This window comes from Chelonoidis abingdonii, chromosome 11, assembly GCF_003597395.2.
Source record: "Chelonoidis abingdonii isolate Lonesome George chromosome 11, CheloAbing_2.0, whole genome shotgun sequence".
In the NCBI taxonomy this organism is placed as follows: Eukaryota; Metazoa; Chordata; order Testudines; family Testudinidae; genus Chelonoidis; species Chelonoidis abingdonii.
Genome location: NC_133779.1, coordinates 16,801,456 through 16,821,618, shown reverse-complemented (window position 1 = coordinate 16,821,618; position 20,163 = coordinate 16,801,456). Strand labels below are relative to the sequence as shown.

The window sequence follows — 20,163 nt, the reverse complement described above, 5'->3', positions numbered from 1 at the left end:
ACCTCATGGGGAGGCCCTGCCAGGCTGGGGGGGCCACTGGAAATCCCTGGGGGGGGCAGGGGGGAGCTGAGCAGATGATCGGCAGGGGGCTGCACCCACCAACCCGGGGCGCTGGCAGCAGAGGGGGAACTCGGAAGAGGGGGGCCCCCTGATAGGTACTTCAGGGAAGGAAACCGAATCTGCCAGGTCATGGGCAGCCAGGCCTGAGCCTGCCCCACTCAGCTCCCCGCAGAAATGGATCTCGCCGGGGGAATCAGCCCCAGATGCTGGCCCGAGTTCGGCCCCCGGTGCCAGAACCGGCTCCGCCCCCCCCCCAAGTTCGGCCCCCCGGTGCCGGAAGTGGCTCCGGATCCCCCCAACCTCGGCCCGAGTTTGGCCCCCCGGTGCCGGAAGTGGCTCCGGATCCCCCCGACCTCGGTCCGAGTTCGGTCCCCCGGTGCCAGAACCGGCTCCAGCCCCCGAGACCTCGGCCCGAGTTCGGACCCCCGGTGCCAGAACTGGCTCCGGCCCCCGAGACCTCGGCCTGAGTTTGGCCCCCCGGTGCCAGAACCGGCTCCGGCCCCCGAGACCTCGGCCTGAGTTTGGCCCCCCGGTGCCAGAACCGGCTCCGGCCCCCGAGACCTCGGCCCGAGTTTGGCCCCCGGAACCGGCTCCGGCCCCCACAACCTCAGCCCGAGTTCAGGCCCCGGAACCGGCTCTGGCCCCCACAGCCTCAGCCCGAGTTCAACCCCTGGAAGCGGCTCTGGCCCCCACAACCTCGGCCCAAGTTCAGCCCCCGGAACCGCCTCTGGCTCCTGCGACCTTGGCCTGAGTTCGGCTCCCGGTGCCGGAACCGGCTCTGGGCCCCTGCGACCTTGGCTCAGGATTCCCCGCGGGCAGCCAGCCCATCAGGAAATTAAATGCCGACCAGCCCCGGGTGGGGCTCAAAGCCTCTCAAGTCTCTGCCCAAGATGCAGGAGGGCGTCCCACCCCACGAAGCGGCCATGTCCCCCGACGTTGGTCCCCATCAGGGAGGCGCAGCACGGGGTCCCAAAGGTTTGTTCTGAGTTGAGCACAAGGCACCAAGAATTGGGAAGGGAGTGAGGCTGGACGAGGGGAGCCAGCCCCCGGGGAGCCCAGCGCAGTCCGGCCAGACGTGGGGTGCCACGGAGCACACCCCAACCCCGCCCTACGACATCTTCCAGATGGTGAGGGAGGCGGTGAGCACGCCGGCGGCGAAGATGGTGATGGTCTGCCAGGTGGGTGTGCCGAAGTAGGAGAGGAGACCGTCCTGGGGGCCGGGGGGGAGAGCAAAGTGCACCACTGAACTGTCATATGAATGAGGCTGACATGCGGCTGGCTCTGGGGTGGGGCCAGCGCCACACAACGGGTTTGGGATCGCTGGGAGGCAGCAGAATCTAGTGTGCCTGGAACTGGGCTGGGAGCCAGGACTCCTGGGTTCTCTCCCCAACTGTGGGAGGAGAGTGGGGTCTAGTGGGGTGGGGAGAAGACACTAGGAGCCAGGACTCCTGGGTTCTCTCCCTGGCCCTTGCAGAGGAGTGGGGTGGGAAGGAGCAGGGCTCTAGACTGTCACTGGACACGTTGGCTCTGTGTTGGTATCCCGGCTGGGTTTGTTTCGGGAGGGGGGTCGGGGGGGCGGGACGCCCACAGGGTAGTTTACACCCACCCCCGTCAGCCCAGCATGAGTCAGCCCTCCAGTGAGCGCTTCTCCTCGGCCATCAGTAAAACACCTCGGGGCCCTGTGACCCGGACTCCAGCCTGGCCGGTGACTTTCCATGCTCAGGGCTGGGTTCAGGCCCATGGCCGAGGACATAAAAGACCCCAGAGACATCTCCAGTGTGTCACTGATTCTCCAGCCCATGGATTTCCAGGCACGAGGAGCGTTTTGAGCTATGGAACTAGGCCCTGCCCAGCCCCTGCACGTCCCTGGAGAGACGCCGCGAGCCGGTAGCCTGTCCCAGCCCTGCCGGGAACGCGCCTGAAGGTTCGTGGTTCCTGAACCCCCGTTAGAAGTGGAGGATGGGCCAGCAGCAGGGGTTTGGGGATGGTCCGGGACACAGGCTGACTGGGGCGGGGAGGGGGGGCAGCACGAATGATTCCTTGGGGCTGGGAGAACCTGAGATCAATGGTAATTGATCTCAGGGTGAATCTGGTTTTCAGTTGCTAGAAGCAGTTTCGTTACCGGTTTGGTGAATCTAACTAGAATAACCCACTGGCTTTGGCGGGTGGCACCCGGTCACACAAACGACTCAGGTACCTTCGCTAGCTATGCAAATTAGGACAGTGCCTCATTTGCTTGCAGCCTGGGGGGTAACGGGGGATGGAGGGAGGGCGGCGCTGGCTGGACTCACCCATCCTCCCTGGGCCTGGATCCAGGCCAGCACATGATCCCGGAGGTACTCCAATGTCCAGCCCACGATGGTCCGTACCAGCTCGGGGACCTTGGTGCACAGAGCCTGAGAAGAAGGAGACAGGAGGGTCAGGGGGGCTGGTGAACCAGTCGGGGGTGGGGGAGCATATTCAGGAGGGGAGGGGCAGCCAGGGGCTTTACAGGGGGCAGGGGTTTCACAGCTGGAGGGGGAAGAAGGGGGGAGGGGTCTCCCAGCCGGGGAGGACGAGAGGAAAGGGCGTGGGGGAGGGCAGAGGTTTCACCAGCTGGGGGGGGAGGAAGGGGTGGGGTCTCCTAGACCACCCATACCTTGAGGACAACAGGCTGCAGGCGAAGTAGAAAGCCCAGCGCCCCGCCCCGTTGGGTCCCGTCGGAGAACATCTCGGTTAGGCACCACGCGGAAGAAGACTTCCCTTGGGGGCGTGGGCCACACACCGGTATCAATCATACTGCGGGGACAGAGGGTTAGAAGACAGGCCGGTGGGAGGAAAGCAGATCCCGCTGACTGCGGGGTGAGGGGAAATCTAGCTGACCGCCAGAGGAAGAGGGGACGAAAAGGTGAGATCGCCTGCCTCAGTTTCCCATGTGGGGAGGGTTAATAGATGGAGAGGGCAGATGGAAGTCAGGAGGTTTAGACTTGTCTGGGGGTGGATGGGGGGGGTGATGGGGGCAGGGGGACAAACGGAGCTGGGGGCAGGCAGACGGCAAGGTTGGGAGGCTGCTCAGGCAAGAGGGAGAGGAACCCAGGATCTGGAGGGGAGGGAGGGGCTCTGCTGGGCGCTAGCCCGAGGCATAGAGCCCTGGAACCAGATGGGGCAGGGGGTGAGATAGGGGGGGTGGCCCCACCTCTGGCAGCTCAGCGTTAGCTATCGAGCTACAGTCGCCGAATCCGCCGGCAGGCACCGCTGAGCGGTTTTTTATTTCTTTTGGGTGGTTTCGTTAATCGCAGAGGGGGGGCATCCGGCCGCCCCAGCTCGCGCCAGCTCCACATCCTGGAAGTCCCACATTGCGCTGTAACACCGGTCCTAGGATGGAACCTGCCACGGGGGGACAGGGTCAGCGGGTACGCGAGGGGCCGAGAGCAGCTCCCAACCCGCCAGCCCCGACAGGGCTCTGTCCCCCACCCCAGCACGACGTACAGCTGAACCCCAGCCGCACCACACAGCCCTGTTCCCCCTTGACACCGCCCATATCTGAACCCCCAGCCCCATGCCCATCGGCTTCCAACATGGCCCTATGTTTCCAACCCCCCCCGCATAGCCGCATACCAATGACCAGCCATGAAGGCGGCTCCCAACATGGCCCTTGTTCCCCCTCCGCGACAGCCCCGTACTGAACCCCCAGCCCGCATACTGGCCCCACACCCCCCCCAACATGGGTCCTAGTCCCAACCCCCCCAAGCGACAGGCCGCGTACTGAACCGCCCAGCCCCGGAAACGCCCCTAACCCCCCCGAAACTATGGTCTTCCCCCCCACACAGCCCCCAACAGGCCCTGTCCCCACCCCCCCCGCGACAGCCCCGTACTTGAGCTCCCCAGCCCCGCGACACGCCCGCTCACCCCTGCAGCAGAACCGCTCCCGTCTGAAGGATTTGATCCGACGTGGGCCCCTGCACAGAGAGACCCGGGCCCGGAGCCCCCGTACAGGGGAACAGAGGGGCTCCCGCCACCACCCCCCGCCCCCGGGAGGGGACCCAGGCGTCCGGCGTCCTCACCCCACCCCCACCCAGGGAGGGGACCCAGGCGTCCGGGCTCCCCCCACCCCACCCAGGAGGGGACCAGGCGTCCGGGCTCCGCACACCCCACACACAGGAGGGGACCCAGGCGTCCGAGCCCCGCCCCCCGCTCACCGCCTCCCCCTCGGCCGCTCTGGCTCTCCCCGCCCGGAGCTGCCGCCATCGCCACCCCCACGTGACCGCGGCCCGCCGGGCTCACGTGACCCGCGCGGGCGGGCGGGGGAGGAGCCGGGGGTCACGTGAAGCGATGGGGGGTGACGTATCCCCGCGTCACGCAGGCGGAAGGTTACCCAGAAGTGACGTCACAATAATGGGCGTAAAGGAACAGGGACGAGTGGAGGCCTGTGACCTCTGACCCCGCCATTCACGTGGTCCCTCTGTGACCTATGACCCGTGACCCAGCCCTGACCTTCCTATGACCCTCACCCAGACCCCTCCCACTCCATGTGACCCTCTGTGACCTCTGACCCCCAACCCATGTGACCTTCCCTGTGCCCCATCCCATGTGACCTCTAACCCTGCCCCCAATACCCTGTGACCTCTGAGCCAGCCCTGACCTTCTGACCCCTTTGTGACCCTCCCTCTGACCCGATCCCTTCTGTGCCCCTCCCACAGCCCACACGTCCCCTGCCCCGTGCGCCCCGGGGACGAGAGCCGCCCGGCTCGGGGCCATACTGAGGCACTGCAGACAAAAGCCTAAGCCACGCGCCTGTGAGCCGCAAGAGGCAGGCACCAGCCCCACTCCATTGCCCTGCTGGCACAACAGAGCAGTGCCAGTGTGGGGTGTCGGGGGCTGCACAGCTGATGCCACCCGCATGCCATGGCGTATTGCCAGGGAGCAGCCAGCACCTCAGCCCCAGGGGTACCGGGACAGAGCTGCTGCACCCACATCTCCCCCCCACAACCTAGCCAGAGCACCATGCATGGCTTCTCCACTGTCACCTGCAGCTCCCTGGTGCCCAGGCTGTCAGAGCAGGCTAGCGCCCACCCTCTGGTCACTCCCCACGGGCTCGCAATCACCACCCTGCTCGGCGTGAACAAAACACCTTTATTCTTCAGGCAAGAATAACACTATGAAAACAATACAGTCAGTAACACACCCTCCTGCGCCCACCTGCTGAGGGGCTGTGGTTCCCCGTCCCCCTGGGGAACTCCAGCCCACCCCTGGCACCTGCGGGCCAGCAAGAGCTCCCAGAGTGGGCAAGAGATTTCCAGATACCACCTCGCCCCCCGCATTGCTTAGTACCCCAGCGAGATCCCCCTGCTCTGAGATATTTATAATCTAAACAGATCAAGGAAGCACAATCCCCATTTTACAGACAAGGAAAGCTAAGCCCCAGCAAGGCAGGGGAGCCAGCAGCCAAAATTGAACCCAGGAATCCGGAGGCCTGGCCCAACCCCGTCCCCATACATACCATTGTGGCTGTTGGATGAGTCTGGTAGTGCCTGTCAGACAGAATCTTCTTGTTCCAGGGCTGGTGGGTCAGATGCAGAGAAGGGCTGAGCCCAGGAGAGCTAATGAGGCACCTTGGGGCAGGGGGAGGAGGGGAATGGAGCCATGGAGGGTGGATAGATGAGGACTGGATGATAGATGGCGTGAGGGATGGATGGGGAATGGCTAGATGACAATACATTAATTCTGTGGGGCTCAGCCCCTCTGTGTTCTTAGTCCTGGATCCTATGGGGTGACGCCTCCCTGTTAGCAGGAATCAGACTCACACCCCAGCCCACCAAAACATGCCAGCAGCATCATGGCAACTTTCCCTTTAAAAAGAGGGCCCAGGCATCTGACTGCTGCCCCTCCAAGTTCAGCGCAATGCAGTGCGGGAGAAAGACCCAGCAGGGCCCCTGCTCCCCCATGTCACTGTTGCTACCGTTAGTATAGACAGCAGCTGCCCTCAGCCCAACCCAGCAGCTGGAGCCACACTGAGCTGGGCTTTCCCCTCCATGTCGTTGCAGCAACTGGTGTAAAACAGCAGCTGGTCTCACCAGGCCTCCCGTACCAAGGGGGTCGAGTCTACCCTAGACTCGCCCCGATCATACCCGGTTTCCACACACAAGCTATGGGGCAGACGCCCCACCCCCCACCCCATCAACCGTCATTGGCGAGACGGGCGGCAGCACTGGGGGGCCTCGGGCTGTGGCTGTCAATGGCCTGGCCCCCAACAACGAAATCTGGCCCCATATCTTGGCAATGGACGCCCCCCTCTACCCCAGAGGGGTAGGCACTCGTGTGGGACCCAGCTAGGCCAGGCTTGGCACAGCCCCGACAGGGGAGGGCTTAGCAAGCACCATGTTTCTAAGAAGGCCTCAGCGAGGCACAGGCGGCCTTGGGAGGAAGACTGATGACGCCCCTAGGCAACACTGCGGGAACAACATGGCCACCCCGAGTGTAAAGTAGAGAGAAGTGGGTAGGGGGACCCTGCACTGCAGGTTGGTCTCCCCCTCACTGCCTCCTCAGTCCACCAATCAGAGCATGCAGTGTCTTGATACACCAATCAGACGCCGCCCCACCACATGGGTCCACTAATCGGGGGTTGCTTTGTTCTTCCTTCCCTTATTGGTCCTTTGGCTCTGGGTGTCAAGAGAGCAGCATTTCTCTCTCCACCAATCAGAGAAGGCGCCTTCTTTGGAGCCACCAATAGGAATTCTTGGTTCTTTCCCAGGTCCACTAATCAAGCCCAATGCCCACATCATGGGGAGCCAGCCCCACCCAAAGGGAGGGGTCACAGATGCTCCCCTCCAATGAGCTTTGACCTCTACTCCCTCGTATCCCCCCATTAGTTTGGCCCCCCCAGTAGGGAGGCCCCGGCCGGCTCCTCGGTGCGGACCGGCAGGTACCCATTGGCCGAGCACTCGGGGTCAGCCGGGCTCTCCGCCTCCTCCTCCGCCGGCTCCACTCTGGGGGGCGCCCCCTGCTGGCGGCGCCGCGCCTGCCTCTCCCTCACCAGCTGCCGGACGTAGAGCACGGGGATGGGCAGGGTGGCCACAATGATCAGCAAGATCAGCATGGCCAGAGCCCAGGGCGGGTACAGCACCCGCGTCTCCTCCGCCTGCAAGAGAGACCGAGGGTCAAACCTGCCAGGGCCCATCTACCCCGGCATCCCGGCTCCTCGCCCGGATCCGACCCGCGAGCCCCTCTGCCCTGGCCCCTCTCCTCCGGGGTCCCGGCTCCCCGCCCCGCCCCGCGGGCCCCTCTCCTCCGGGGAACCGGCTCCCCGCCCCGACCCGCAAGCCCCTCTCCCCGGTCCCCCGCCGCCCCACCCCCCCCCCCCCAGGGTCCCGGCTCCCCGACCCGACCCTCGGGGCCCTTCTCCTTCCAGGGTCCCGGCTCCCGAACCGACCACGGGCCCTCTACCCTGGCGGTCCCAAGCTCCCGCCTGGATCCGACCCGACAAGCCCCTCTGCCCTGGCTCCCGCTCGACCTGACCCACGGCCCCTCTCCTCACGGGTCGGGCCCCTCTCCTCCAGGGTCCCCAGCCAAGCCTCCGCCCAGGGTCCCATCTAACCCCGGGTCCCGGCTCTCCACCATACCCGACCCGCAGTCGCCTCCGTCCCGGCTTCACCCACGCATGCCTGCCAGGCCCTCCAATGCCGGCTCTCCACCCAGCCCGAAACCATGGGCCCCGCCACCCCAGCATCCAGGTCCCCACCTGGGACCCAACCCGCAGGCCCCTCTGGCCCCGGCTCCAGCCAGCCTCAACCCATGGGTCCTTCCGCCTCGTCTCCCTGTGCAGCCTCGCAGGCCCCTCCGATCTGCTCTCCGCCAGCCCCGACCCGCATGCCCCCTCTGTCCCTGGCTTCCAGCCAGCCTCCAACTCACTGGCCCATCTGTCCCCGGTTGTCCTGGCCTCCCCGCCTGCCCTGCCCATGGACCTCTGACCCCGGCTCCACACCACGGTGGGGTCTCACCTCACCTTGGTCCCAGGCCTGGTAGGTGGGGGCTTGCGGCAGATCTGCCCCCAGGGCTTGGCCAGCAGCAGTCCCAGCATGGCCAGGAGGCTGCCGTAACGCCAATGTAGCCATAGAGCCTCAGGGCCGCCAGCCCAATCCGCCAGGGCCGGCCAGCCCAGCATGGTCTCCACCTTCTGGCCGAACCTGCAGGAGGAAGGGTCAGCCGTGGGTATGGTACAGGGGGGGAGCCTGGGGCTCCCCACCCCTGCCCCCATGGACCACGGCCACAGGGGGTGAGGGCCAAAAGGCCTTGGGTGGGGCTGAGGGAGTTCAGGGTTGCGTCCCACTGGGGACCGGAGGTCCAGGGAATGGGAGGGCAAGGCCTTGGGGGGGCACCTGCGCACCCCTTAGAGCTTAGTGCCCCAGGGGGGAGGGGAGGGACCCTAAGAGACGGGGGCAGGGGCCAGGCAGGAGGGAAGGACCACTGGGGGGAGCTTGTGGGGCAGGTCCAGGCCCTTGGGGAGGTACTCGTGGCGGATGGAGGGGGCAGGGGAGGGGAAAAGACCCCGGGGGGGAAGGGGGCCCAGATACCTGTCCGCCCCTAAGACCCAGGCTACGAGACACGGCCTCAGGCCACGACGGCACCAGGGGCAGGGTGGCCGAATAGTCATCGAACATTGGAGTACAGAAGTAGACTCCCGAGCGCTGCACAAACATCAGCCCAGCAGGAACCCGCCGGCACAGCACAGCACTAGGTAGGAGGAGAGCAAGCCTAGGACCCCACATCGCCCACAGCACTGGGGGGGGAGGAGAGAGCGCCTGGGACCCCCACAGCACAGCACTGGGGGGGGGAGAGCGAGCCTGAGACCCCCACATCCCCCCACAGCACAGCACTGGGGGTGGGGAGAGCCTGGGACTCCCACGTACTAGGGGCAGGGGGGTGGGGAGGGCTCTGGCTGGAGATGAGGGGTTTGGGGTGAAGGAGGCAGCTCTGGGCTGGGGCACGGGGTTGGGGTGCAGGAGGGGGTGCAGGATCTGGGAGGGGGCTCCGGGCTGGGGCAGGGGTTTGTGACGTTGCAATCCGTAAGGTTTTACGGAAATAGGCTTAGGAGTGTGAATATAATGGAACTGGAATATGCTTCGTGCAAAAGGTCTCTTGGAAGGCACCATTACAAAGGTTACGAGTGTGGTCGTCCTATTTGTATGAATGTGTCACTCTTGTATCTGAAGCTAGAAAGATGAAATTAACTCTGAGGACCTCCTGTAATTATGCAAAGTGGGGGCCATTAATGGTGGTTTGGGATCTTGATGGCTCCCAGCAACCAGGCCAACTAACTTAATAAAATCACTTTTGCTTATTAATTGACTCAGAGTAAGTGATTAATACCTGGTGGAGCAAGCAGCTGTGCATCTCTCTCTATCGGTGTTATAGAGGGTGGACAATATACGAGTTTACCCTGCATAAGCTTTATACAGGGTAAACACATTTATTTGGGGTTTGGATCCCACTGGGAGCTGGGTGCTGGAGACTGTAACCTGCTAAGCTGTTTTCGGTTCAGTCTGCCGCCCTGGGAATGTGGTTCAGACCCTGGGTCTGGGTTGCAGCAGGCCAGCACATCTGGCTCAACAAGGTAGAGTTCTGAAGTCCCAAGCTAACAGGGAAAACGGGCTCAGAGGTAACTTTAGCACGTGAGGTGACAGTCCTAAGGGGGTACTGTGACTGAACCTGTCACAGGGTTTGGGGTGGAGAGGGCTCCGGGCTAGGGGAGGGGGTTGGGGTCCCGTCCGCACTTACCACGGCTCCCGGAAGCAGCCATCAGGTCCCTGCAGCCCCTGGGTGCTCAGGTGGCCAGGGAGGCTCCTCGTGCTGCCCTGCCCCTGTGTCCACAGGTGTTGCCCCCATAGCTCACAGTTCCCATTGTGATTCCTGGCCAATGACAGCCGCGGAGCCAGGACGGGGGATGGGAGCCGTGCGCGGAGCCAGCACTGACCACGCGGGCACCTTGGGGCTGCAGGGATCTGGTGGCCGCTTCTGGGAGCCGCAGGGAGCGAGCCTTAGCCCCGCTGCCCGGGTTATTAGTGGTCTGATCGGCAGTGAAAACCAGACAACTAGCAGCTCTAGGGCAGAGACGGCCTGGGAACCTCACATCCTCCCTGCAGCACTGGGGGGGCCAGAGCCTGGCACCCCAGAAATCTTCCCCCATTCATGTGCAAAGCCCTCATGTGCACAGTCATGCAGGTGAGCCCCTCACCCCGGCCCCGCCCCCGCCATACCGGTGAAGAGGGTGGCGCGGCGCTGCAGGAGTGGGTAGCGGTCCAGCAGGGGGGTGAGGATGCCCTGCATGTTGCCCAGCATGGTGCTCAGACCCAGGGTCAGCAGCATGAGGAAGAAGAGGACAGACCAGAAAGGGGAGGCCGGGAACAGGGTCATGGCCTCCGTGAAGGTGATGAAGGCCAGGCCGGTGCCCTCCACACCCTGCGGGGGAGAGATGGAGACCGGGTCAGGCAGTGGGTACACAGGGACCCCTCACTCACTGCTATGACGCAGCTCCTCTGGGGTGGGGTGCCAGAGGTGGGTATATGGGCCCCCTTGGGTCAGGGTTCAGGGTACACAGGGACCCCCCACCCGGTGCAGGGATGCGGCCCCCGTGGGGTGGGGCATGGGGCTGGGTATATAGAATTGTAAGACTGGAAGGGACCTCGAGAGGTCGTCTAGTCCAGTCCCCTGCCCTCATGGAAGAACTAAGTATTCTCTAGACGGTCCCTGACGGGTTTGTCCAACCTGCTCTTAATCCCCAATGACGGAGATTTCACCACCTCCCTCAGCAATTTATTCCAGAGCTTCACCACCCCGACAGTCAGGACGTTTCTCCTAATGTCCAACCTAACCCTCCCTTGCTGCAATTTAAGCCTGTTGCTTCTTGTCCAATCCTCAGACGTTAACGAGAACAATCTTCTCCCTCCTCCTTGTAACAACCTTTTCTGTACTTGCAAACTGTTCTCCTGTCCCCTCTCGGGCTTCTCTTCTCCACAACCTTGTTTTTTCAATCTTTCCCAGTCTCCAAGAATGTCTCCCGTCTTCCATGACTTCTCAGAGATAGTCGCTAATGGCTCCGATATCTCCTCAGCCAGCTCCCTGAGTATCCTAGGATGCACTTCACCAGGCCCTGGTGATCTGAAGACATCTAACTTGTCTAAGTCATTTTTGACTTGTTCTTTCCCTATTTTAGGCTCTGATCCTACCTCACATTCACCAGCACGTGCTATGTTAGACGTCCAGTCACCACCAACCTTCTCGGTGAAAACCAAAACATTGAAGTCATTAAGCACCTCGGCCATTTCCACGTTTTCAGTTATTGTCTTTCACTCCTCATTAAGTCATGGGCCCACCCTGTCCTTGGGCTTCCTCTTGCTTCTAATGTATTTGTAGAATGTTCTCGTTACCGGTTATGTCTCTAGGTAGTCTGATCTCGGTTTGTGCCTTGGCCTGTCCAATGTTGCCCCTACACACGTGTTATTTGTTTACATTCATCCTTTGTAATTTGGCCGAGTTTCCACTTTTTGTAGAACTCTCTTCTTTTGAGTTTTAGATCATGGACAATCTCCGGGTTAAGCCAGGGGGAGGTCTCTTGCCAGACTTCCTGTCTTTCCAACTCAGGGGGATAGTTGGCTCTTGTGCCCTTAAGAATGTCTCCTGGAAAAAGTGCCACTATCTTCAATTGTTTTTCCCCCTGCGAGTTGCTTCCCATGGGATTTTACCTATAAGCTCCCTGAGCTTGCGACAGTCTGCCTTGAAATGCATTGTCTTTATTGTGATGTTCTCCCAGGTCAGGGGACCAGGGCCGGGGACACAGGGCCCCCTCCCGGGTCGGGGCGCGGGAGACACAGGGACCCTCCCCCGTCCCCGGGCACCTTATTCATCTCGTCCTCCAGCCGGCAGTCGGTGACACCATGTCCCTGCAGCGTGGTGCCCAGCTCGGCGTGCAGCCTGTGGTACCAGGCGCTGTACTGGGGGGGGGACAACGCCGCCGGGTCCAGGGTGGGCAGCTCCAGGATGGGCAGGGTTCCAGTCCCCAGCAGCTGGGTCAGCACCTCCATGTTCCTGGGGGGGAGGGGACGGAGGGGAGAGGCTGGGTCAGCACGTGCCCAGTGCGGGCAGGGGGGGACGGGCGCGGGAGAGGGGGCACGGCTCACCTTGCCACGCAGGCCCTGGCGATGGCAGTGGCCCGGAAGCCCAGCACGGCGAAGACGACCAGCGTGGCCAGCAGTGAGGTGAGGAAGTTGATGGTGGCCACCAGCAGCCCGTCGGCGTGACAGTCGTTGTGCCGCGGGTTGTAGCTGGAGTAGGCGATGACGCTCCCGAAGCCCAGCCCCAGCGAGAAGAAGACCTGGGTGGCTGCCTGGCGCCAGACCTGCATGTTGCCCCAGACCGCCAGCTGCGGGCAGCCAGGTGTGAGCCACAGGGATGGGTACCTGGAGCCCTGGGTGGGGGTCCCGGCGCTCCAGCCCCAGGGAGAGTGGGGGACTGATCCTGGCACTCCAGCCCCAGGGAGACGGGCAGGGGGCTCGATCCAACTGGGGACAGGGGCTGGAGCTCATGCCGGGGGATTCCAGCCGGGGGGACCTGATCTAGCCTGGGGAGGCTGGCGCTTGTGCCAGGGGGATCCAGCCGGAGGTGGGGGGAGAGAGGGAGATCAGGCCAGGGATGAGGGGGCTGGGACCCAGGCCGGGGACCCGATCTGTCCAGGAGGGCCCATCCCCGCTCTCACCTGGGGGGTGAACATGATGCGGATGCCGTCAGCCGCCCCGTCCAGCAGCAGCCCCCGCACCAGGAAGCAGAGCAGCACCACGTAGGGAAAGAGGGAGCTGAAATACAGCACCTGGGGGGGGCAGGGGGCAGTGAGGGGGGGCTCTCACCCTGTGCCCCAACAGCCTCCCCAGCTTGCCCCACCCCCTGAATCCTCCCACACGCGGGGAGAAGATTATGTGCCGCCCCCGAACATCTGGGCCTGATCTCCTGCCCACCCCAGACAGACGGGCGGGGGGGGGTCATAAACAGATAGCTAAGGGTAATGTTTCTTTTCCCTGTAAAGGTTAACAATGGACAAACACCTGACCAGAGGACCAACCAGGAAACCGGATTTTCAAAGTGAGGGAGGGAACTTCTGGTTTGGGTTGTTCTGCCTGTTTGTTTTCTCTGGCTATGAGGGAAGAGCTTTTTTTTTTCTTCTATTCACAAGCTTCTTCTACCCTTCTGTTCCCAGCTGTAAGTACAAGGTAGCAAACAATAGGCTTTTATATGTTTTGTTTGTATTGACATGTGTGGAGTTTGCTGGATGTTTCCATTGGATCCTTGTTGAATCAAACTGTTATTCATATTTTCTTATAAGCAATAGCCCTGTATTGTCATCTGATGCAGAGTTTATATTCTCTGTATTTTCTTTCTTTTTATATAAGTTTTCTTTTTAAGACTTGGTTGAGTTTTCTCTCTGGGTAGGTAAAGGAGCAAGGGAAGGGATCTCGTTGTGTTAGATCTACGGAGGGTAGCTCGGCAGCACCAGGGAGTTGGTGGAGGGGGAAAGAGAGATAAAATCATCTCTGTTTCCTGTATTTGGGGTTTGTCTCTTTGTGCAATAAGGAGACATGCTTCTTGGTGTTGTGATGTAAAGAGATTGCACAGCTCTCTCAGTTAGCCCAGAGAGGAAAGTCTGGGTGGGAGAGGGAGGGGGAAGGGAAGGGCGTAGTTCCCTTGCCGGTAAGACTCAGAGCTTCTGGGTCTTGGGGTTCCCCAGGGAGGTTTTGGGGGGTTCAGGTGTACAGGCACGGATTCCTGGTTGGTGCAGCGAAATAAGATCCAAGGCTGGTAATTAAGCTGGAGGTTCATGCTAAGCACCCAGATTGGGGACGCTAAGGTCCAGATTTGGGAAGAAAGGCTTATTCCATGGGGGAGGTAATGAGAAGGGTGGCAGCAGGGTGTTGGGAGGAGGGGCAGTCGGAGGGCAGCAGGGGGAAGATGGGGGGGCGGGGCTAGCTCACTTGCCCGAGGACTTGATGCCCCGATGAGGGCGCCGCAGACCAGGGCCCAGGCGCCCAGCAGGCAGCCGGCCAGGGCCAGCTTCACCCCCCCGCTGGCACCGATCGACTCGCTCACGTCCAGCGCCTCCCGGTACCGTAGTTAGGTGGTGGGGAGCTCTGGCACGAATTCGGGTTCTGCCAACACAGAGCCCAGCCGGGTCGACCTCCCCGCGGCCCAGCCGGGTCGGAACCAGGCAGCGCCACCCCCACCCCACCCCCCGGTTCCAGCCAAGCCAGGTCAGAACCTCCCCGCGCCCAGCCGGGTCGGAACCAGGCAGAGCCACCCCCCACCCCCCCCCCGGTTCCAGCCCAGCCAGGTCGAACCCTCCCGCGGCCCAGCCGGGTCGGAACCAGGCAGCGCCAACCCTCCCCACCCCCCCCCGTTCCAGCCCAGCCGGGTCGAACCTCCGCGCCCAAGCCGGTCGGACCAGGCAGCGACCCCGCCCGTTTCAGCCCGCGGTCGGAACCTCCCCGCGGCCCAGCCGGGTCGGAACAGGCAGGCCACCCCCCCGGTTCCAGCCCAGCCAGGTCGGAACTCTCCCGCGGCCCAGCCGGGTCGGAACCAGGCAGCGCCACCCCTCCCCCCCCGGTTTCAGCCAGCCGGTCAGAACCTCCCCGCGCCCAGCCAGGTCAGAACCTCCCCGCGGCCCAGCCGGGTCGGAACCAGCAGCACCACCCCCCCCACGGTTCCAGCCCAGCCGGGTCAGAACCTCCCCAGCGGCCCCAGCCAGGTCGGAAACCTCCCGCGGCCCAGCCGGTCGGAACCAGCAGCGCCACCCCCCGCCCCCGGTTCCAGCCCAGCCGGGTTGGAACCAGGCAGCGCCACCCCCCCGTTTCCAGCCCAGCCGGGTCAGAACCTCCCGCGGCCCAGCCGGGTCGGAACCAGGCAGCGCCCCCCCGGTTCAGCCCAGCCGGGTCAGAACCTCCCCGCGGCCCAGCCAGGTCAGACCTCCCCGTGGCCCAGCCGGGTCAGAACCAGGCAGCGCCACCCCCCACCCACCCACCCCGGTTCCAGCCCAGCCAGGTCAGAACCTCCCCGCGGCCCAGCTGGGTCGGAACCAGGCAGCGCCACCCCCCACCCCGGTTCCAGCCCAGCCAGGTTGGAACCGGGCTGCGCCCCCCTTCCCTCCCCCGCCCCACATCTGTAGCTGGATCAAATGGGGCCTGGACCAGGGACTGGAGGGAAGGTGGCGCCCCCCAGTGGCAGGCAGGGGCTGTAGCACTTACCTGGCTGGCTGTGGTTGGCGCGGAGGGGGCAGCTGGCCCAGGGCAGGATGCCACGCAAGGAGTTGCTGAGGTAGAAGAGGCTCCAGGCGATGATCACGTTGTAATAGAGAGAAACAAATCCGCAGACCTGGCACGGAGACAGGGGTGAGCCCGGCTGGGGACCCGGGGACCCTCGCCCGGTGCCAGGATGCGCCCCCTGGGGGTGTGTCAGAGACACAGGGACACCTCACCTGGTGCAGGGATGGGTCACTAGGGTGGGGACACGGGGACCCCTCGCCCGGTGCTGAGATGGGCCCCTGGGGGCAGGGACACGGGGACCCCTCGCCCGGTGCTGGGAGACTGTCCCCTGCACCACAGTGGGACAAGTGATAGGGACATGGGGACCTCTTTCCCAGCACTAGGCCAGGCCCCCCAGGGGCGGGGCAGGGGCAGGCAAACGAGAACAACGGAAACCCGCAGAAATTCTCCCACTGGTGCTGCGAGCTTCCCCGCAGCAGTGCCCCCCGCACTCACCACGCAGCTGGCGAAGCCGATGCCAACCAGGCGGGGGCTGAAGTGCTGCCAGACCCCGATGCTGCCCTGGCGGATGCTCTGCCCAGCCACCAGCTCTAGGAAGAAGAGGGGGATCCCCACCACCAGGAGGATCAGGAGGTAGAGGAGGATGAAGGCTCCTGCAGGGCGGCGATGGGGGGAGGGATTTACAAGTCTGGAGCCACCCACAGAGACCCCAACCTCCCCCCGGAGACATAGTCCTGGAGACCCCAGGCCCCCAGCCCATCAACCTGTGCCATGGAGCCAGGCCCATGCTCAGAGGGGCCCCAACCTGCTCTGCTCGCCCTGCACCCTAAGACCCCACTGGCTCCCCCCACCTTGCCCACCACTTACTCCTCTCAGCCAGCTGCCGGCCGGCTGATGGCTCCTCTCCACCCCTGACCCCACCCCCTGCTCTCACCCCCCAGCCGGATCCCAGGGCACCTCCGGCTCCGGGCAGTCTCTGCTTCCCACCACCCGGCCAGTCTCAGCAAGGTCTGTGTGTGGGGGAGACAGTGGGGGGTGTTGGCTGGCCCCTTCCAGGTAAGTGGGTCCTGAGGGAGCCCGGGCGGGGCAGGCCCAGAGTGAATCCGACCCCGGCATGCTGCCGGCTCAGCCTGGCAGACACAGTCGCCTCCCAGCAGGGCCGGTGAGCAGGGCTGGGAGGCAGGGCGTGGGGAAGGGGGTCTCTGGAGGGCCTGGGGCAGGTGCTGGGCTGTGAGGGGGTGGGGCAGATCTCTGTGTGTTGGGGCACTAGGGAGTGGGGGGTTCTGGGCAGTTGTGGTGGGGCTGTGGGCAGGGTGCTGGCGTTCAAGGTATTGTGCATTTGTGGCAGGGTCTAGGAGGGCACTGGGCACAGCTGGCCACAGAGAATTGGGGGGGGGGGGCGGGGTGTCCGGTGTTGAGCAGGGGGCGTGTGGCACGGCATGGGCCCACCTCCTAGGGGAAGGGGCACACTGGAAGCACAGGGAGGGCTAGGCCCACAAAACGTTAATCCCACCCTGTTCCTGCCCCCAATCCCCCAGCACCCCCCATAAACCTTGAGATCCTCTCTGCCCTGCCCCCAATCCCTTGAGCCCCCCCTTGTTAACCCAGCCCCCTCCACGCCCCCCACTCACCTCCCCCGTTCTGGTGGCACAGGTAGGGGAAGCGCCAGATGTTGCCGAGCCCCACGGAGAAGCCGACCTGCGCCAGGATGTATTCAGCCTTGCTACTCCAGGCCGGGCGGGCGGGGGGCTCCTCTGACAGACCCCCCAGGCAGAGCTCCCCGGGGCTCGTCCCCTCCTCCTCCGGCTTCACCTTGTCCATGGCGGGCGGGCGGGCAGGCGGGGGCTGGGGCCACGCACACTGACACGGGAACGGCCTGCACCTGAGCACTCGCTCGCACACTCATTCACACCAGCTCCCTCTGGCCCCAGGGAACCGCCAACCCGCACGCACTTCCAAACACAGCCCCTCGCTTGGGCACCAGACACACACACGTGTCCTGCACGTGCAAACGCCCCTCCCCCCTGCCAATCACACTCACTCACCGGCCCCCAGAACCCAAACGAAAATCTGCGAGAAACAAAATGAACAGACTGATCAGGATAGATGGGGCTTTTCGCACAGGCGGTGCTGGGACGCGGCCCCTCTGGGATGGGGCGTGGGGGCTGGGTATCCAGGGACCCCTTGTGCAGCACTGGGATGGCCCTCTGGGGTGGGACGCAGGGGCTGGGTACACGGGGACCCCTCGCCCAGTGCTGGGATGCGGCCCCTCTGGGGTGGGGTGCGGGGGCTGGGTATATGGGGTCAGTGCTGCCTGCAACAGGAGGGTGCCCCCTACTGGCCCCACTCCAGCCCTAGGTTAACATGACAGGGCCCAAAGTGTCTTGGAGACACTGCTCTCAGCCCAGCCCCTGCCTGCGCCCCCCATGGCTGCCCCCTATAGGGACCATACACCCAGCCACCCCCGTTACCAAAATCTACAGGGTCCCAGCACCAGAAACCTACAGGGTCCAAACTCCCCTGGGACCAAAATCTATAGGGCCCCCACAAAGAACCCCCTGGCTCTGGAAATCTATAGGGTTTGTTGGCCCAGTCCCTCCACCACAGCTCTGGAAATCTATAGGGACCATATATCCACCCCGCACTTCAGACTATCCATAGGGGCCCTCCCGCCCCTCACTACCTGCCCTGGCTCAGCGCTGCTCTGGGAGGGCACCAGGGACAGATTCTCCTCCCATCCGGGGGGCAGTGCCAGTCCCAGCAGGGGGTCGCGCCAAACAGAGATGCCCGGTGCCTGACTCCAATGCCCCAGCTCTGCCAGGCCTCACAAAGGGTCTCAGTGCCGGGGGGGTGGGGGTCTGGGTGCGCTCCAGCATGTAGGTGAGCCAGAGGGCAGCTCACAATTGGACTTCCCTCCCCCCGCAACCCTCAGGCAAGGGGCCTGCCCGGGGCAGGGGGGGCTCTTTAAATGCACAGGGCACGATGCCAAGGCAGTCTAATTGCTTTGGGGCTGGAGGACGGGGCGTGGACCCCGGCGCTGTGAGCTTCCCCACAGCAGTGCCCCCAGCTGAGGAGTCCCAGGTTCCTGCAGGCCTCCTACACTCCAGTAAACCAGGCACAGGAGGAGGGGGTCTCCCCGCACCCTGTGGAGATGCCACCTGCTCCCAGGATCCCATGCCTGGATCTCCGTCAGGAGTCACGCCCCAGCTCGGCCCAACCTGCCCCCCAGCCGCTGAACTGCCCCCTCCCTGCTCCGAGGGGTGCAGCAGGCACCTCCATCCCCACCTCAGCCTCAAACAGCCCCACGCCGCACCCCAGAGCCAGCCGCACACCCAGCCCCCGCGCCCTCCCCAGAGCCAGCTGCACCCCAGCACCCGGCAAGGGGTCCCCGATACGCAGCCCCCCCCCAGAGCCAGCCGCACCCCAGGGCCGGGCGAGGGGTCCCCCATACCCAGCCCCTGCGCCTCCCCTAAAGCCAGCCGCACCCCAGCGCCAGCCGAGGGGTCCCCGCACACCCAGCAACGGCTGAAGTCACAGCAGTCCGGTTCAGGCTGATAAGGCAACTTCACCCTTCCCCCATCCGCTGTCTCTGTCCCCACATCCTCTGTCACTCCCCACACAGGAAACCAACCTGGCCCCGTGTGCTCCTAATACTACCCGGGACAGCTGGCCGGCACCCACCTCACATACCCGACCCGCAGCCCCCCAATTGCTCAGCCCTGCTGTGTCACCTCACTCCCGTAACTCCCGACCCCCGATCGCCGCAGCCCTGCCCCCTCCCACCCTGCTGTGCCCATCACTCCGCAACCCTCAAGACCCTCAATCGCCCACCCTGGCCGGTGTCCCTCAAGCCCTGACCCGCAGCCCCCCCGATCGCCCAGCCCGCCCCCTCCCCAAAGCTCGCTAGTGCCCCTCACTGCCGACCCACAGCCCCCCGACGCCCAGGCCCCTGCCCCCCAGCTCTGTCGGTGCCTCACTCCCACCCCGCAGCCCCCCCGATTGCCACGCAGACCCCTGCAAACCACGCAGCTCTGTCGTGGCCCCTCACTCCCCAACACAGCCCCCCAATCGACTCAGACCCTCCGTGCCGCCTACGCACAACACTCACCCCTACCGCCCAGCCCTGCCGGTGTCCCATCACTCCCGAGACCTGCAGCACCCCGATCACCCAGCTCTGGCCCCTTCCCAGATCTGGCTGGGCCCCCACACCCAACACGCACCCTCGATCACCCCAGCCCATGCCCCCCCCAGCCTGTCGTGCCCCTCACTCCCAACCGCAAAGCACCCGATCGCCCTAGCCCTGCCCCTACGTCTGTCGGTGCCCTTCACTACCCGACCCCGCAGCCCCCCGATCGGCCCCAGCCCTCCCCCAGCGTCTGTCGTGCCCCTCACTCCTCAACCCGCAGCCCCCGATCGCTCTAGAACCCCTCCCCCCCAGCTCCTGCGGGTGCCTCCCACTCTGAACCCACAGACCGCCTGATTTGCTAACAGCCCTGCCCCCGCCAGCTCTGTGGTGCCCCTCACTCCCGAACCCAGCAGCCCCCCTGAGCACCCAGCTCGCCCTTTCCAGCTCTGCTGGGCCCTCACTCCCCAACCCGCAGCCCCCAGCGCCCACCCTGCCTAAGCGTGCTCTTGCCCCCCACCCCGAGCCCGCACCCCCCCAATCGTCGTCCAGCCCCTGCCCTCCCACTCTCGTGCCCCCTCACTGCCTGACCCACAGCCCACCGAACGCCCAGCCCTGCCCCTCCCAGCTCTGTCCGGTGCCCCTCACTCCCTACCCGCAGCCCCCGCCGATGCCCAGCCCTGCTACAACGCCAGCTCTTCG

General features: G+C 64.3%; 2 protein-coding genes across 2 annotated transcripts; both read right to left on the bottom strand.

Moving 5' to 3' along the window:
• Positions 1 to 811: 811 nt before the first annotated feature.
• Positions 812 to 2,770, bottom strand: BAX (BCL2 associated X, apoptosis regulator). The gene is made up of 3 exons (XM_032806468.2): positions 2,699 to 2,770; positions 2,352 to 2,456; positions 812 to 1,270 (listed from the first exon to the last, which is right to left on the bottom strand). The coding sequence occupies exons 1-3, from the start codon at positions 2,768 to 2,770 to the stop codon at positions 1,169 to 1,171; spliced, it is 279 nt and encodes a 92-aa protein (XP_032662359.1). The 3' UTR covers positions 812 to 1,168.
• A 5,386-nt stretch (positions 2,771 to 8,156) lies between these two features.
• Positions 8,157 to 18,665, bottom strand: LOC116840054 (sodium-dependent neutral amino acid transporter B(0)AT2). The gene is given in 11 exon segments (XM_032806420.2): positions 8,157 to 8,222; positions 8,610 to 8,746; positions 8,749 to 8,769; positions 10,293 to 10,494; positions 11,931 to 12,120; positions 12,213 to 12,454; positions 12,788 to 12,898; positions 14,059 to 14,228; positions 15,321 to 15,447; positions 15,834 to 15,991; positions 16,970 to 18,665. Coding segments are annotated over 11 exon segments (1,614 nt in total). The 5' UTR covers positions 17,160 to 18,665.
• Positions 18,666 to 20,163: the final 1,498 nt, after the last annotated feature.

Bases quoted from the DNA above. Each gene is read 5' to 3' on its own strand.
- BAX (XM_032806468.2), bottom strand. From the start codon at position 2,770: ATGTTCTCCGACGGGACCCAACGGGGCGGGGCGCTGGGCTTTCTACTT. The intron at 2,457-2,698 runs GTATGGGTGGTC...CCTTCTTCTCAG, and splicing joins TGCAGCCTGTTGTCCTCAAG to GCTCTGTGCACCAAGGTCCC. The intron at 1,271-2,351 runs GTGAGTCCAGCC...CCCGGCCCCCAG, and splicing joins TCCAGGCCCAGGGAGGATGG to GACGGTCTCCTCTCCTACTT.